General features: G+C 48.7%; 1 protein-coding gene across 1 annotated transcript in view; it reads left to right on the forward strand.

The window, feature by feature from the left end:
- The window catches only part of LOC143956606 (NACHT, LRR and PYD domains-containing protein 12-like), a 198,475-nt gene that overhangs the window by 15,938 nt on the left and 164,717 nt on the right, over positions 1-17,820 (forward strand). Inside the window, exon 3 of the mRNA XM_077466819.1 lies at positions 4,282-4,459. Within this exon, the coding sequence (XP_077322945.1) occupies positions 4,282-4,459 (178 nt within the window). The remainder of the gene's footprint in view (positions 1-4,281; positions 4,460-17,820) is intronic.

Below are 17,820 nucleotides of genomic sequence, written 5' to 3' on the forward strand. Positions count from 1 at the left end.
CTCTGGGGGGAACTTGAGAGCACTGGGGGGAGCCAAAAAGAACACAGAGAGCATGGTAGGCTGAGAGCACTGGGTGGGGCTAAGAGTGTGGGGTGGCGAAGAGCACTGGGGGGCAGAAAAACAGGGTTAGAGAGCACGGGGGCTGGAGAGTACTGGGGGGTACAAAGAGCGGGGGGAGTGGAGAGCAATGGGGGGGAGCTTGAGAGCCCCAGTGCGAGCAAGAAAGAACAGAACAGGGGTGGAAAGAATGGGGGACTGGAGTGCACCATGGGGGTGGAGAGCACTGGCAGGGTTGGAGAGCACATGGGTGGGGGCAAAATGCAGGGGGGAGTTGAGAGTAAAGGGGTGGGGAGTGGAGAGTGCTGGGGGTAGCCAAAAAGAACAGGGGTGGGGAGCACGGGGGGGGCAGGAGAGCGATGGGTGCGGCTTGAGAGCACCAGGGGGCCAGAAAGAACAGGGGTGGGGAGAATGGGGGGCTGGAGAGCACTGGAGTGGGGGCTGGAGAGTGATGGGGAGAGCTGGAGAGTACTGGGGGTGAGAAAGAATGGGGGAGAGCACTGAGGGGGAGCGGGGGGAAGAGCGCTGAGGGGAGAGCACTGGGGGGAGAGCCCCTGGGAGGAGAGCCCCTGGGAGGAGAGCACTGGGGGGGAGAGCACTGAGAGGGGGAGAGCACTGAGAAGGGGAGAGAACTGAGGGGGAAGAGCACTGGCGGGAGAAGCACTGGGGGGGGAGCACTGGGGGGAGAGCGCACTGGGGGGGAGCACTGTGGGGAGAGAGGGGGGAAGAGCACTGGGGGAAGAGCACTGAGGGAAGAGCACTGAGGAGAGAGCACTGGGGGGTAAAAGCACTGAGTGGGGAGAGCACTGGGGAGAGAGGGGGAAGAGCACTGAGGGGAGAGCACTGGGGGGGGGGGTAAAAGCACTGGGGGGGAAGAGCACTAAGGGGAGAGCACTGGGGGGAGAGCACTGGGGAGAGAGGGGAAGAGCACTGAGGGGAGAGCACTGGGGGGGAAGAGCACTGAGGGGAGAGCACTGGGGGGGGTAAGAGCACTGAGGGGAGTGGAGAGCAGGGGGGCAGGAGAGTGTGGTGGGGGAGCAGAGCACTGGGGGGGCAGGGAGCACAAGGTGAAGGGGGGCAGTAAAATAAGTTGGATAGAAGGATCGAGGGGGGGGGGCTACGTATAGAGGAAATGATCTTTCTATATTCCTCCATGCTGCCGCTGAATGCTTGATTCTCTTCCTCTCACATCTGCAAGCATTCAGCGGCTGCATGGAGGAATATAGAAAGATAATTTCCTCTATATGCAGCCCCACAGAGATCCTCCTATCCAGGCACACAGAGCGGGCTGCACAGGCGACATCTCCTCCTATGGATCACACAGTGCGGGCTGGCTGTGTGTTCCGCCGCCGTGATGTAACACAGTCCCGCCCCCCCCAGACCTGCTCGTATGATAGTAGATAGAATCAAAGCTCTGTCTATCACATGAGCAGGTCTGGGGGGGCAGGGCTGTGTTACATCGCGGCGGCGGAACACACAGCCACTGCCAACCCGCACTGTGTGATCCATATAGGAGGAGAGAGCGGAGCAATGTAGCCGCAACCAAAAGCGGCCCCAGGGCAGGCGGCCTACCGGGAAATCTCCCGGTATCCCGGTAGGCCAGTCCGGCTCTGACTATGGGATACTGAAGTATAATAACAAGCATTTCATAAGTGTCAACGGCTTTTATTGACAATGACATGAAGTTTATTCAAAGAGTGAATATTTGCAGTGCCGACCTTTCTTTATCAAGACCTCTGCAATTCAGTCTGACATGTTGTCAATTGGCTACTGGACCTCTGATAGCAGCCCATTCTTGCATGACACAGGCTGGTGTTAGGGCTCACCTTTTCTTCTCCGGACAGTATTTTTTTTTTTTTGGATGCCCCAAACAATTGGAAAGGGAATTCATCAGAGAAAACTTCCCCCAGTCCTCAGCAGGTCCGATCCCTGTACCTTTTGCACAATATCAGTCTGTCCCTGATGTTTTTCCTGAAAAGAAGTGGCTTCTTTGCTGCCCTTCTTGACACCAGGCCATCCTCCAAAAGTCTTTGCCTCACCGTGTGTGCCAATGTACTCCTGCCTGCCACCATTCCTGAGCAAGCTCTGCAGAGGTGATTCTCCCGTCCCCTCCTCTCCCCCTCTGCACTGGTGGTCCCCCCATCCCCTCCTCTCCCCCTCTGCACTGGTGCCTCCCCCCATCCCCTCCTCTCCCCCTCTGCACTGGTGCCTCCCCCCATCCCCTCCTCTCCCCCTCTGCACTGGTGGTCCCCCCCATCCCCTCCTCTCGCCCTCTGCACTGGTAGTGCCCCCACCCCCTCCTCTCCCCCTTTGCACTGGTCGTGCCCCATTCCCTCCTCTCCCCCTCTGCACTGGTGGTGCCCCATCCCCTCCTCTCCCCCTCTGCACTGGTGGTGCCCCCATCCCCTCCTCTCCCCCTCTGCACTGGTGGTATCCCCTATCCCCTCCTCTCCCCCTCTGCACTGGTAGTGCCCCCACCCCCTCCTCTCCCCCTCTGCACTGGTAGTGCCCCCATCCCCTCCTCTCCCCCTCTGCACTGGTGCCTTCCCCCATCCCCTCCTCTTCCCCTCTGCACTGGTGGTCCCCCCCATCCCCTCCTCTCGCCCTCTGCACTGGTAGTGCCCCCACCCCCTCCTCTCCCCCTTTGCACTGGTCGTGCCCCATTCCCTCCTCTCCCCCTCTGCACTGGTGGTGCCCCATCCCCTCCTCTCCCCCTCTGCACTGGTGGTCCCCCCCATCCCCTCCTCTCGCCCTCTGCACTGGTAGTGCCCCCACCCCCTCCTCTCCCCCTTTGCACTGGTCGTGCCCCATTCCCTCCTCTCCCCCTCTGCACTGGTGGTGCCCCATCCCCTCCTCTCCCCCTCTGCACTGGTGGTGCCCCCATCCCCTCCTCTCGCCCTCTGCACTGGTAGTGCCCCCACCCCCTCATCTCCCCCTTTTCACTGGTGGTGCCCCATCCCCTCCTCTCCCCCTCTGCACTGGTAGTGCCCCATCCCCTCCTCTCCCCCTCTGCACTGGTAGTGCCCCCATCCCCTCCTCTCCCCCTCTGCACTGGTAGTGCCCCCATCCCCTCCTCTCCCCCTCTGCACTGGTGCCTTCCCCCATCCCCTCCTCTTCCCCTCTGCACTGGTGGTCCCCCCCATCCCCTCCTCTCGCCCTCTGCACTGGTAGTGCCCCCACCCCCTCCTCTCCCCCTTTGCACTGGTCGTACCCCCACCCCTCCTCTCCCCCTCTGCACTGGTGGTGCCCCATCCCCTCCTCTCCCCCTCTGCACTGGTGGTCCCCCCCATCCCTTCCTCTCGCCCTCTGCACTGGTAGTGCCCCCACCCCCTCCTCTCCCCCTTTGCACTGGTCGTGCCCCATTCCCTCCTCTCCCCCTCTGCACTGGTGGTGCCCCATCCCCTCCTCTCCCCCTCTGCACTGGTGGTGCCCCCATCCCCTCCTCTCGCCCTCTGCACTGGTAGTGCCTCCACCCCCTCATCTCCCCCTTTTCACTGGTGGTGCCCCATCCCCTCCTCTCCCCCTCTGCACTGGTAGTGCCCCATCCCCTCCTCTCCCCCTCTGCACTGGTAGTGCCCCGATCCTGCAGCTGAATCAACTGTAGGAGACAATCCTGGCACTTGCTGGACTTTCTTGGGCACCCTGAAGCCTTCTTCACAAATGCAATGGAAATGTTTTTTGGGGGATTAAGTTCATTTTCATGACAAAGAGGGACTTTGCAATGAATTTCAATTCATCTGATCGCTCTTCATAACATTCTGGAGTATATGCAAATTGCCATCATTAAAACTGAGGCAGCCGACTTTGTGAAAATTAATATTTGTGTCAAAACTTTTGGCCACGGCTGTACACAATCCCTTCATTTATAAAGACAATGACACCTGATATTCAGGAGAACATGGATCGAGCTCTTCATAGAGCAATATATGCTTCTGGATCAGCATTATCAGTAACTGGAAATGCATATTGGCAGGAAGATTTTATATTATTATGAGGGAATATAAGGGGGGTTGGGGGCGGGGGGGGGGGGTACCTGTTCTCAACATATCCAGTCCTTAAAAAAAAAAACTTGTTTACTAATAAAGTTGTACTTTTATTTCAATTTCAAGAATATTATTTTATATACATTTCACCTTCCCAGTGTAACATAGTGACTTTCAACTTGTAAAGCTACCTGTATGTGCATTTCAGACCTCCCTGGTAAGAATAATATGTCTGTTTCAGAAATACCGGACAATAAAAGAAGGATCGGGGGTCGCTTGCTTCTCTCACACCTTGTTACAAGATATTCAGGATCGGGGAAGAGGAGCGGTGCTTGGACTCTGGGAATGTCTCTATGCAATGAAGGAAGATCATCCTCACCCTAATTTATTGGCAGTTCTGGATGAGATCAGACAGACAGGTAACAGGACTTTGTGTTTGTAATAATATTTGGGTCAGTCATTGTGTGCGCATACTATTGCATGAGGGTGTGCGCCCCAAAGCTCAAACACACACACACGTGTGTGTGTGTGTGCGTATATATATATATATTTATGGTCGAAGCCCTATGGCCGATACGGATATGAACAAATAGACTTACCATAAGATTAACAACATGAAATGGACCTGAAGTGTGCCCAGGTCTGATGGTCGGTATACCAAAATAAGGGGGCAAAAACATTCAGGTAGGGGTGTAGTTTTATTAGTTTTAGCTTAATTAGTTGAGCAAGTTTGGCGAATGCTTGTGCCATTTCCACCCGAGGATTGGCGATGTAACGGCGAAGGTAGGCAGGGTTCCAACTGCTTAGTCTCTCAATGACGTGACTTGGGACCCATGCCAACATGCTGCCAAGGTTGCTCAAATACTAAAGAGTGACCACGGTATGGAGTAGGAGTGACAGTAGTTAGTCGAGTATGGTTACTCGACACCAAGCACTGCTTGTTCTATAGAAATGGACGTCTATCCTGGAGCCAGATTGCTGGGTTTTTAGACACTGCAAGGTGGAGGATGAAAAGGTGTTGGTAGCGAGCCAAGTGACGACTATGCAGAACTTGGCCTGCGGGATTGCTGAAGGCCTGGAATGAACATACAATGGACATTAAACTGGTGCCGCCAAGATAACTGCAGCAGTCTGCGCAGGAAGGACACAACCGAGAGCGGTCCAGACCTGGCTTTATCAACAAGATGAACCTAGGCCCAGTTGTTGGTGGTGAAAGCCACGACCTGTCCTGTCCTGACATGACCCCAGAGTCGAGAGGCTGTCATGACCGGGTATAGCTTGAAGAGGGAGGAAGTCCAGGTAAACCAGGGGTTTAGGAGTATCCCTGATGCCATGGTCCTGTAAGCCAGTGGTGGCCAAAAATTGCAGCGAAGCCTGTGGAGGCTGCGGCATCTGTCACTACCAGGGGTGACAGGGGCATCGTAGATGGTATAAAGATCGCTATACCAATCCATGCAGAAAGGAACCTTCCGACATTGATAGGTCTGCTAATGCCACAGTATCTAAACCAAGGATCTGAGAGGGGTCCTGCGTCCGTGAGTGGAAGACCAGGAGGCATGACATAAAGATTGACCCTGGGGAATGGCCCGTATTGCAGATTTGATCATTCGTCAGGTGGTGTCTGTGTCGAACCTGGCTGCCAGTGCTACTAACGATAAATTGGCTAGGCCGTGCAAACCATAAAGGGCCAGGTAGATGGTCCGCTTGGATGACTAGACTGGGGAATGTGCGAGGATTTTATGTGTCCCTAAAGATGGCAGATGTGATGGGCGAGCGTTTGCCGTTGGCTATGGGCTGATGCCTCTGGATGCCTCGTAGTGGGGATCTTGCTGTATGGGCCGTAAAGACAGATGGCTCTCCGGGCCCTGTAAGGATAAGAAATGCTGAACGCTGGCTAGGTATAGCCTGAGCGTGTTACAGGAAGAAGCCAGTTGCGTGTGTCAACACGATCCTGGTGCAGGACGGAAGTTGAACTCAACTGTCCTAAGGGAGAGACAGACAGATAGGAAACAGTGAGTGGCTTGTAAGAAAAGCCACAGTGGACAAGTGGCCAATTAAGTGCTGCTGAAAACGACGTGTAGCCAGTTCGTGTGCCACTGAGAATGTGCTTGCAAAAGAATGATTGCAAGAGGTTATGCTAAGTCGCGAGCCTTGGCATGATTGCAAATGTTGTGTTTAAACGTGTGCTTGCGACAATTGCACGGGGGTTTGTCACTGGAGATGTGTTCGTGGTGACTCTGAGAAATTCGTGTTACCGCATGTGCTTTGCAAAGACTGCAGGAGTTGTGCTTGAACGTGTGTTTGGATGTGTGCTTGCAACGATTGCAAGAAGTTATGCCAGGATGCGTGCCTGCAACGATCGCACGATGTTATGCTAGGATGCGTGCCTGCAACGATTGCAAGGAGTTACACCAGGATGCCTGCTTGCCATGATTGCAAGATGTTATGCTAGGATGCGTGCCTGCAACGATCGCAAGAAGTTATGCCAGGATGCGTGCCTGCAACGATTGCAAGGAGTTATGGTAGGATACATGGGTAGCCAGGTCGGAAAAGACAGAAGTCCATCTAGTCCTAACCACAAATCAAACAAATAAAATATCGCACAACCCGACACACCCAATTCTACACCCACAGCTGATCCAGAGGAAGGCAAAAAACCCCAGCAGAGCATAGCCCAATTTGCTACAGCAGGGGAAAAAATTCCTTCCTGATCCCTCGAGAGGCATTCGGATTTTCCCTGGATCAACTTTACCTATAAATATAAGTACCCCGTTATATAATGTACATTTAGGAAAGTATCCAGGCTTTTCCTAAAGCAATCTATTGAGCCAGCCAGAACTGCCTGCTAGCAATGATTGCAATAAGTTTGTGCCTGGACATCTGCTTGCAATGATTGCAAGAGGTCTTATGCTCGAATGTGTGCTTGCAATGATTGCAAGAGGTCTATGCCTGAACGTGTGCTTGCAACGATTGCGAGAAGTCTATGTTTGGATGCGTGCTTGCAACGATTGCAAGAAGTCTACGCTTGGATGCGTGCTTGCAATGACTGCAAGAAGTCTACGCTTGGATGCGTGTTTGCAACGATTGCAAGAAGTCTATGCTTGTATGCGTACTTGCAACGACTGCAAGACGTCCATGCTTGAATGCGTGCTTGCAACGATTGCAAGAAGTCTATGCTTAATGCGTGCTTGAAACGATTTGCAAGAAGTCTATGCTTGGATTCGTGCTTGCAACGATTGCAAGAAGTCTACGCTTGGATGCGTGTTTGCAACGATTGCAAGAAGTCTACGCTTGTATGCGTACTTGCAACGACTGTAAGACGTCCATGGTTGAATGCGTGCTTGCAACGATTGCAAGAAGTCTACACTTGAATGCGTGCTTGCAACGATTGCAAGAAGTCTATGTTTGGATGCGTGCTTGCAATGCTTGCAAGAAGTCTACGCTTGGATGCGTGCTTGCAATGACTGCAAGAAGTCTACGCTTGGATGTGTGTTCGCAACAATTGCAAGAAGTCTACACTTGGATGCGTGTTTGCAACGATTGCAAGAAGTCTACGCTTGTATGCGTACGTGCACCGACTGCAAGACGTCCATGCTTGAATGCGTGCTTGCAACGATTGCAAGAAGTCTATGCTCAAATGCATGCTTGCAACGATTTGCAAGAAGTCTATGCTTGGATGCGTGCTTGCAACGATTGCAAGAAGCCTACACTTGGATGCGTGTTTGCAATGATTGCAAGAAGTCTATGCTTGTATGCGTACTTGCAACGACTGCAAGGCGTCCATGCTTCAATGCGTGCCTGCAACTGTTGCAAGAAGTCTACCCTTGAATGCGTACTTGCAACGACAGCAAAATGTCCATGCTTGCATGTGTGCTTGCAACGATTTGCAAGAAGTCTGTGCTTGGATGCATGCTTGCAACGATTGCAAGAAGTCTATGCTTGGATGCGTGTTTTGCAAGGATTGCAAGAAGTCTGTGCCTGGGGATGTGTTTGCAATGATTGCAGGGAGTGTATGCTTAGGTGCGTGCTAGCAGCGATTTGCAAGAAGTTGTTTCTTGGATGTGTATGGAATGAATCCGATATGAATCGGTCGTACGAATGAAAACAACTGGAGCACGCCGGAACGAATCGGTGTATGTCAGATGCGACCGACTCGAATCAGGGCACGGTATATGACGGTCAATTTAATGAAAAAGCCTGTTATGACAGAGGCATATGCCGTTCATGCCGTGACTGTGACTGATGATGAACCGGACTCTGGAACATGCACTGAAATGAGGCTAAAGCACTGGGGCACACCGTAACGAATCGGTGCATGTATGCAACTGGATTCGAAACGGAGCGCGGTACGTTGCGGTGAAATTATTTTGATTGCCATGACAGAGGCACGAATTGATCATGCCGCTGTTGCGACTATCCGTTAATCGTGCATGCTCTGAAGCATGTACTGAAACGTGGCAGAAATACCTGGGGCGCGCCGAGACGAATTAGTGCACGATGCGACTGGATTCGTATCGGAGCGTGATACGTGACAGTGAAAAAGATTTCCCATGACAGAGTCATGAATCAGAGAACCGAAACCTGAAACTGATAATGAATCCTGACTCTGGAGCATGTACTGAAATGAGGCCATAACCAACTGGGGCACATCGAAACGAATCGGTGCATCACGGATGCGACTAGATTCGAATCGGAGTGCGGTAAGTGACAGTGAAATTAGTGACAAAAGTTTGCCATGACAGAGACCCGAATCGGTCGTGCCGCGATTGCGACTGACAACGAACGGGACTCTGGAGCATGTACTGAAATGAGGCCGTAACCAACTGGGGCACATCGAAACGAATCGGTGCATCACGGATGCGACTAGATTCGAATCGGAGCGCGGTAAATGACAGTGAAATGAGTGACAAAAGTTTGCCATGACAGAGGCCCGAATCGGTCGTGCCGCGATTGCGACTGACAACGAACGGGACTCTGGAGCATGTACTGAAATGAGGCCGAAAAATACCTGGGGCACGCCGGGACGAATTGGTGCATCGTAGATGTGACTGGATTCGTATCGGAACGTGATACGTGACAGTGAAATGATTTCCCATGACAGAGGCACGAATCGGTGCGCTGCAACCTGCGACTGACAACGAACGGGACTCTGGAGCATGTACTGAAATGAGGCTGAAAAATACCTGGGGCACGCCGGGACGAATTGGTGCATCGTAGATGCGACTGGATTCGTATCGGAACGTGATACGTGACAGTGAAATGATTTACCATGACAGAGGCATGAGTCGGTGACTCGACAAATGGGACTCTGGAGCATGTACTGAAATGAGGCCGAAAAGCAACGGGGGCACACCGGGACGAATCGGTGCATTGTGGAATGCGACTGGATTCGAATCGGAGCGCGGTAGGTGAGAATGAAATGATCTGAAATGATCTGAAATGGTTTGAAATGGTTGACATGGTTCGGCCTTGACATGGCACTGACCGGTGTCCATCAAATCCACGCGAAACATCGATTAGTCTGTGGAGCAAAAAACAGTGAGACACGCCTAAACGAAGCTGTGTCTTTGCGTCGGTGTGAGGTACACAAACACAAAAGAAATGTTTAGTATGATAACGTTACGAGTAGTAGACAGACGTCGCGGCTGTGTGTAGGGTTTTACTAATAACTCGTAAGTTTGATATCGAGGTTTAGTGACGAGACATTTATAATGTATGAAATGACAAGTCAACCGAAAAACCCTACCTACGACAGCCGAATCGACGCGTTAGTACGTGAATTGCGAACGGGAACGAGGACTTTGAACAACTATGAAGCGGTAACTCGCGGACGCTAACGAGTTTCGAAGAGTCGCCCTAGTGACATCGTGCCGCGCATCGGAAACCGACAAAGACCACAGGCGAGCGGGCTGGTTAAATACCCTCCGGGCTCCTCCCATAAATTCAGGCCACCATACTGGCCTTCCTACATAGTATGTAGAACTGACCCCCGAAGGAGCGGTTGATTTTGCTGGGCTTACCGTTTACCTTCTCCACCTCGTTGTTCTTGTCTAGGGGTTCCCGAGGTTGATGGCCCAATAACTGCAGAGACCAACACTTGAATCCCTCTTGAGGAATTTTTATTTGCATAAAACGCTGAACAAAACACAGTCTCTCAGTAGGGAATAGAGGGTATGGGTAGTAAAGCTCAGATACTTGTTTGAAAAACTGCTATACACTTGAAATGTCTCTCTCTAGATGATCCAGGGAATAGCCACTCGTAAGTGGATACTTCAACTGTTGGATACATTCTGGTTCATGGATTCAACAGCCGACAAGTGAATCAAACTTAGCAAAGTCTCTGCCACAGACTTGGTTGTAAAACTTTAGGTAAACACAGAAAGTCTCTCACAAGAACTTAGTTGTAACTGAAGGATGAAATTAGGAACTTTCTTACAGTACCAGAATCTTGCAGCCGGTCCGGTGATACCGTAAGAATGCGGATTCACTTGGTGTCCTTACAGCTCAGCTTCCAGCCTCTTACCAAGCAGCCAGCCTCGTGCGTGGCCCTCTTCTGAAGAGTCCTCCCCTGGTTGCGGTTTGAGTTGCTGGGCCTCTCCAAACCTGAGATGGCACCGGACCACCTTGAAATCCTCCTTCAGTTATTGCGCCTCGGACTAGCCAGTCTTGGGACTCAGAAATAGATGGATCCGCACCCCAGGTCATGAGGGCCTCTGGGGGCTGGCCAGGAGGACCAGGACCACGGAGTCAGAACATACTTCTGGACCGGAACCCAGAACCACGTGACTTCAGTACCTTAAGTACCCTGTCCCGGAATACCCAGCGAGACAACACACCCACTGGTCGGCTCAAAGAGAGATTGGTACCCAATGCGTCCAACCAGACTGCATTCCAATGCCTGTCAGAGGTGATACATGCACCTATGACCAGGCAGAACAAAGTACAGTCCAGCCAAACTGATGCCAGAATCACAATTTTGTGAAATTAACCCCAAGACCAAAGTATAGTCTTAGGGAAAAACTAAATTTACAAATATAGCGCATACTCTTCAGGAGTACCGGCGCTACGGGGGAGCATGCGCGACGCGATGCTGGGAGGAAGCGAGTGATCACCGCTCCGCCAGACCCGGAGAAAGCAGGCCAGATCCCCAGAGCCACGGTGCACTATCATTGGTGAAAATACCCAACACAACTGTGGGAAACATTCGTGCATGCCAGGGGGGGAAAAATCGGCGCTTTAGCCACCCGCAACACAACCTAACAAACTTTCTCTTGAATAGCAGTGACAGACAGCGCAGGATGTCTCAAAATGGCGCCGGCCTCGGATCCCATGCGGAACCAGTGAAAGCCACACTGAACCTCAACTCCTCTCATGGGAACAGTGAGTACATGTCTCCCTTGTCTAAAACGGACTTGGATGCCAGCCTGACAAATATATTTGAGGAGCTGGTTGAGAAAATAGAGAGTGAGGTTTACAAATCTACCACTGCCCTTTCTCAGGAGATAGCATGCACAGGCAATCGCACTGATGTGCTAGAAACAATGCATGATGAACTATGAGACTTTAGCTGACAGTTTTGCATTTATGCAGGCTCAAGTTGAAGATCTTGACAATCGGAACCGGCGTCATAATATCAGAGTATGTGGTGTCCTTAAGATGGTTACAGATCTTATGCCTGCCGTTACAAGAGTCTTTCACAACCTCTTACCAGACAAACCGCTGTCTGCGATAGAATTCACAGAGCACTACGCCCTAAGCCAACACCGGATAAGCCTCCCAAAACATTATTATGTGTATGAAAGACTTTTTTGTGAAGGAAGACATAATGCTTGCCTCAAGGAACACACATAACATTGAACTAGATGGCAAAAGGTTACAGATCTACCCTGATATTTCCCCTGCTACACTTGATAGGAGACGCAGGATGAAAGATAACCAGTATTCTCCAAAATGCAAGAATTAAATATAGATGGGGTTTCCCCTTTAAACTTACAGTTCCTCACAACGGATCAACTTACACAGTATATAATGTGATTGAAGGCAAGGAGCTATTGGTTAAACTGGGTCACTTGGATCCTGAACCTCATAACCGTCTTCCTTCCACTCCAAAATCTTCACCAATATGGCCCATACCACCTTCTCGTCGCAACCAGAGGAGTCAGAGACGTTTGCGTCAATAATTTCAGGATCAAGCACCCTAGTGATCTGAACTCCACTTCCTTCCTCTTTTTCATGTGTCAATAAAATTCCATTCTTTCACTGATCAGTCAACTTCGGTCATGTTGATTAGAAGACAGATTTATTACAGATGTACAGTACAAATGGGTGAACAGAACTCTTACAGCAAGGAGTTTCACAACAGAATCACACCAGGAAATCCATATGCAGTAACTTTATAGCAGCATTTGGCAACCTGCCATTGGCTAAGGCACACTGGTGACTCATGGTGCATTGTCAGCTTTATTGCCAAATCCAGAGTGCCTTTACAAAGTTTCCTATTATGGTAAAATCTGCTAGTTCTTTAAGTTTTGCTTTAGGCTTTGGTCGGAACTTAAGAAAGTTGCATAAACAATAAGCCAGCACCATTTTATCCACAAAAAGTACATATAAGAAACAAGGCAAATGTCGAAATCACCTGTAATTCTTTGCATATTTCTTATCATCATGCAACTTTGGTAACTATCTTGCAACTTTGGTAACTAACTTTTTCTCCCGTTTATGCCAACTGGAGTCCTCCTTTAACCGATTCCCGACCAGCGCACGCTGATGTACGTCGGCAGAATGGCACGGGCAGGCATATTGGCGTACAGGTATGTCCAATCTTCAATGCCGCCCTGCCATGCGCTCGTGTGCCGGTCAGGACCCCCGTGAGTCCGGTCGCGGGTCCCGTGGACTTGATCGCCGCGGGCATACCCGCGATCGTCTCACAGGATGGCTGAATGGAGGAAATACCGTGTAAACAGCATTTCTCCATTCTGCCTAGCAACTAGTGACGCTGATCTCTGCTCCATGTGATTGGAGCAGAGATCAGTGTTCACTAAATGAAAGCCCAACCCCCCCACAGTTAGTAATACACCCCTAGGAACACTTAACCCCTACACTGCCACCCACTGGTTAACCCCTTCACTGCCAGTGTCATTTACACAGGAATCACTGCATTTATATAGCAGTGATTGCTGTATAAATGACAATGGTCCAAAAATGTGTCAAAAATGTCCGATGTGTCCGCCACAATGTCGCAGTCACAATAAAAATCGCTGATCGCTGCCATTACTGGTAAAAAAAATAATAATAAAAAATTATTAGTAAAATGCCATAAAACTATCCCTATTTTATAAACGCTATAACTTTTGCGCAAACCAATCAATAATCGCTTATTGGGATTTTTTTTACCAAAAATATGTAGAAGAATACGGCCTAAACGGAGGGAAAAAAATGTTTTTTAAAAATATTTTTGGGGGATATTTATTGTAAAAAATAATGCGTTTTTTTCAAAATTGTCGCTCTATTTTTGTTTATAGCGCAAAAAATAAAAACCGCAGAGGTGATCAAATACCACCAAAAGAAAGCTCTATTTGTGGGAAAAAAGGACGTCAATTCTGTTTGGGAGCCACGTCGCACGACCGCGCAATTGTCAGTTAAAGCGACGCAGTGCCGAATCACAAAAAGTGGTCTGGTCTTTGACCAGCAAAATGGTCCGGTCTGAAAGTGGTTAAGACCTTGGTTTGGATCTTGCCAGGCTTACTCTCTCCCTCTAAATCTAAAACTTTTTCTATTCCTAAAATGACTTATTGCTTTTTTTTTCTAAAACAATAAACCACTTTGTTTTGCGCTGACCCATGCCACCTAGTGGTCAGAGTCACTGTAACTGCAAGTCCTTTCCTGAAAGTAGGTACTGCGACCCATACAGTAGTTTTGACACGCAACCCTCTAGCAACTTACCTGTCTATCTACCCACAGTCCTTGTACTATCAAGAAAAAAAAGCAGAACAAAAGGAAAAACCAGGACCACGGAATCAGAACATGCTTCTGGACCGGAACCCAGAACCACGTGACTTCAGAAGTACCCTCTCCCGGAATACACAGCAAGACAACGCACCCACTGATTGGCTCTGAGAGAGAGATTGATACCCAATGCATCCAACCAGACTGCATTCCAATGCTTGTCAGAGGTGATGATGCACCTATGTCCAGGCAGAACATAGTACAGTCCAGCCAAACTGATGCCAGAATCACAATCTAGTGAAATTAACCCCAAGACCAAATTATAGTCTTAGGGAAAAACTAGATTTACAAACATAGCGCGTACTCTTCAGGAGTACTATATGTATGTATGTATATGTGTATAGATTCAGCAGCTGACAAGTGAATCAAACTTAGCAAAGTCTCTGCCACAGACTTGGCTGTAAAACTTTAGGTAAACACAGAAAGTCTCTCACAGGAACTTAGTTGTAACTGAAGGATGAAATTAGGAACTTTCTTACAGTACCAGAATCTTACAGCCGGTCCGGAGATACCGTAAGAATGCGGATTCACTTGGTGCCCTTACAGCTCAGCTTCCAGGCTCTTACCGAGCAGCCAGCCTCATGCATGGCCCTCTTCCGAAGAGTCCTCCCCTGGTTGCAGTTTGAATTGCTGGGCTTCTCCAAACCCGAGACGGCACCTGAACCACCTTGAAATCCTATATATATATATATAGCGCCCCCTAGTGTAGTGTATATAGGTAAAATTGGCCTGGGCCTTATTCTTTTTTCTTGGGCCTGGTCATTAATTTGGGGATGGGAGTGTTAGAGTAGCAGGGGGTGTGGCCACCTACACTTATACTCAGGGATACCTCCTCTGCTGGACAGTGGGTTGGACTGGAAAGAGAGGAAGGACTGAGGCCTGAGTGGCAGGAAACCCATGTGCGAGAATTGACTAATGGTTACATTTCTTGGTCTATGGGTGTCTCTCATATAAAAAAGGGAGGTCACATGCTCCTGGGAGGAGAGGGAGAGACAGAAAAAGAAAAGAGAGGAGGGCCGGGGGTTCAGAGACCCCGGAGCCTCCGGGAGGAGGTTTGAAGGCCTTGGGGTTCAGAGACCCCGGAGCCTCTGAGAGGAGGTTTGAAGGCCTTGGGGTTCAGAGACCCCGGAGACTCTGGGAGGAGGTATGAAGGCCTGGGGGTTCAGAGACACCAGAGCTGGATAACCGAAGGAGGAGTCCAGGTAGGCCAACATCTGGCACCTGGAACGAAAGTCACCATGTAGAACTTAAGGAAGACCGGGCATCCCATGTGGGATGTACCAGACATCATGGAGGAGGAAGTAGGAGCTATGCGGAAATGAGGAAACTGGGAATCGGCTTTCTGTGAGTAACATAGACTGTTGATTGGGAGTGAGCAACAGAAGTGCAACCCAGTGGTGCTTTAACAGTAAACATGCTGTGTGTCCAGGACTGATGGGGATTTGATGACAAGAGTCATGGAAATAAGCCGTGTGGCCTGTGACTTTGGAGTCTAAGTTCACAGCATTATTCAGAGTGATGCTGGTTGGTCCATATTGGGAGTGTTCAAGGTCTAAAACAGTAAGAGAAAGCAGGAGGGGATAACTAGAAGAGGCTAAAGTTACAACATGCTACTACAACGAACAAGAACTTGTCATTTTTGGATTCAGAAATGGGGCATCTCAGAGTAAAGCATCATAAAACTTTCAAAGTTGTCTGGTGTCCTGAAGTTGCATGGGAAATGAAGAGCGGGGTTATTTGACAAAACGGTAATGAACAACACTGCAGCTCCCAGGGGGGTAGTGCTGCTACATATATATATATATATATACACACACACACACACACCCACACTTATTAATATAAATATAAACAAACATTTCAAATGTATTAGAACATGGACGGTGTCAGTTGGGCAGTGACCAATGCCTGTCGTTTTTTACTTTTATTATTTTTTATAGTATTTTTTATTTACAATTCTTTTAGGAGCCCTGTTGGGGGGCTTTGTTTAAATAATAGGGGTCTGCTGTCTCAATTTTGCAACAGAGAAAGGGGCTATGTATGGCGACTTTAACCACTACAATACAGGGCACTTTTGCCCCCTTCCTTCCCAGCCCAATTTTCAGATTTCAGCGTTCTTGCAATTTCAGTGACAATTGCGCGGTCATGCTACACTGTACCCAGATTTGTGACACATTTGTGATAAACAAAATGTTATCATTTTGTTTTCACAAATAGAGCTTTATTTTGGTGTTATTTATTAACGACTCCGTTTTTTTATTTTTTGTCATATAAGGGAAAGAAGAGCGGAAATTTGAAAAAAAAACAATATTTTCTTCTTTCTATTTTAAAAGAAATCCAATAAAATAGAATTTTGTCATAAATTTAAGCCAAACTGTATTCTGCTACATGTCTTTGGTAAAAAAAATTTGGTTAAGTGTATAATAATTGGTTTGGACATATATACGCAAATGATCATGTACAGATGTGTGCAGGTGATCACGGACAAATGTGTACAGATAATCATTGGGACATGTGATTTTAGTGGGACATATGTGGGGGTCATGTTTTTATTATTAGGGTGTTTTTATTATTAGGGACATGTGTTTTTATTATTTGGGGACATGTATGTTTTGGGGACATATGCGGGGACTGTGTTTACACTGTGTGGTGATGTGTGTTTACACTAGACTGGTGATCAGTTAGTAAAAAGCTGTAAAAAACAGCTCATACTCACTGATCATCAGCCGGCTGCAGCGATCTGCTCTCCTCTCCTCAGCGATGACTTCTTTGTGAAGAGAGGAGGAGCCGATTGCCTAGCAACCGGCTGTTTGTTTACATCACATGACGGCCACGATTGGACACGGCCGTCATGTGATCAGGAGGGCCAATCACAGAGCCCTCCTGCTGATCCGAGATGCGCCGTGTCCGGGTGACACGAGCACATCGGGATCGCGCCGCTGCGCGGGCACGCGCGATCCCCCTACTTCTGATGGACGTTCAGGAACGTCCACTCAGAAGTAGAGAGTTCCCACCTGGCCGTATATATGTACATTGGCTGGGTGGGAAGTAGTTAATAACAACCTGTTTAGACAACTTTTTACTACATATTTTTGTGTGTCTGCCTCTGATAGATGTGAACATGGCATAGATTTTTTTTTTTTAATCAAATAATCTTTATTGAAAAGGTATTTTTCATTTTTTCCCATACATACAGTGCAATACCAATCATACAAATACAATGTCCAACAATACAAATGTATTTCCTATATCACTATATCCAATCAATTCTTAATCAATCAATTCTTAATTTTACTCATAAATATGTATAAAACATTTTATTTTCTGCACCGCCTACATTTCCTAGATTATGAAAAAGAAAATAGAAAAAAGAAATCTTACACTATAGATCTTTCTTCCTTCCTTATAATCTGCTACATATAATATCCCTTGGGGGGGAAGCCCTGTAGTGTCCATTCATGGGCCCAATATTCTCCTACAAACTTTTTTACACATCTCCTTTTCACATACACACATTTTTCTCTTCTTATCATATAATTTACTGCCTTTCCCCTTTCCCTATACTGAATGTTGATGGTGTCGGAGCCAATCACCTCTGTGCAATCAACTTATGAGCCTTAAATATGGTAATGTGTCCCCATCCATATGGCCTAATATACATAGCATTGGGTCTAATCCAAACACTTCCCCCAAATATGGAATTTACAGTACTAATAATTTCTTCCCGGTATCCATATAATTTGTGGCTCCTCCCCAATGACATTGATTTTAATGA

Source organism: Lithobates pipiens, unplaced genomic scaffold (genome assembly GCF_037356315.1).
Source record: "Lithobates pipiens isolate NorthernLeopardFrog02 unplaced genomic scaffold, aLitPip1_a1.2 Scaffold_37, whole genome shotgun sequence".
NCBI lineage: Eukaryota > Metazoa > Chordata > Amphibia > Anura > Ranidae > Lithobates > Lithobates pipiens.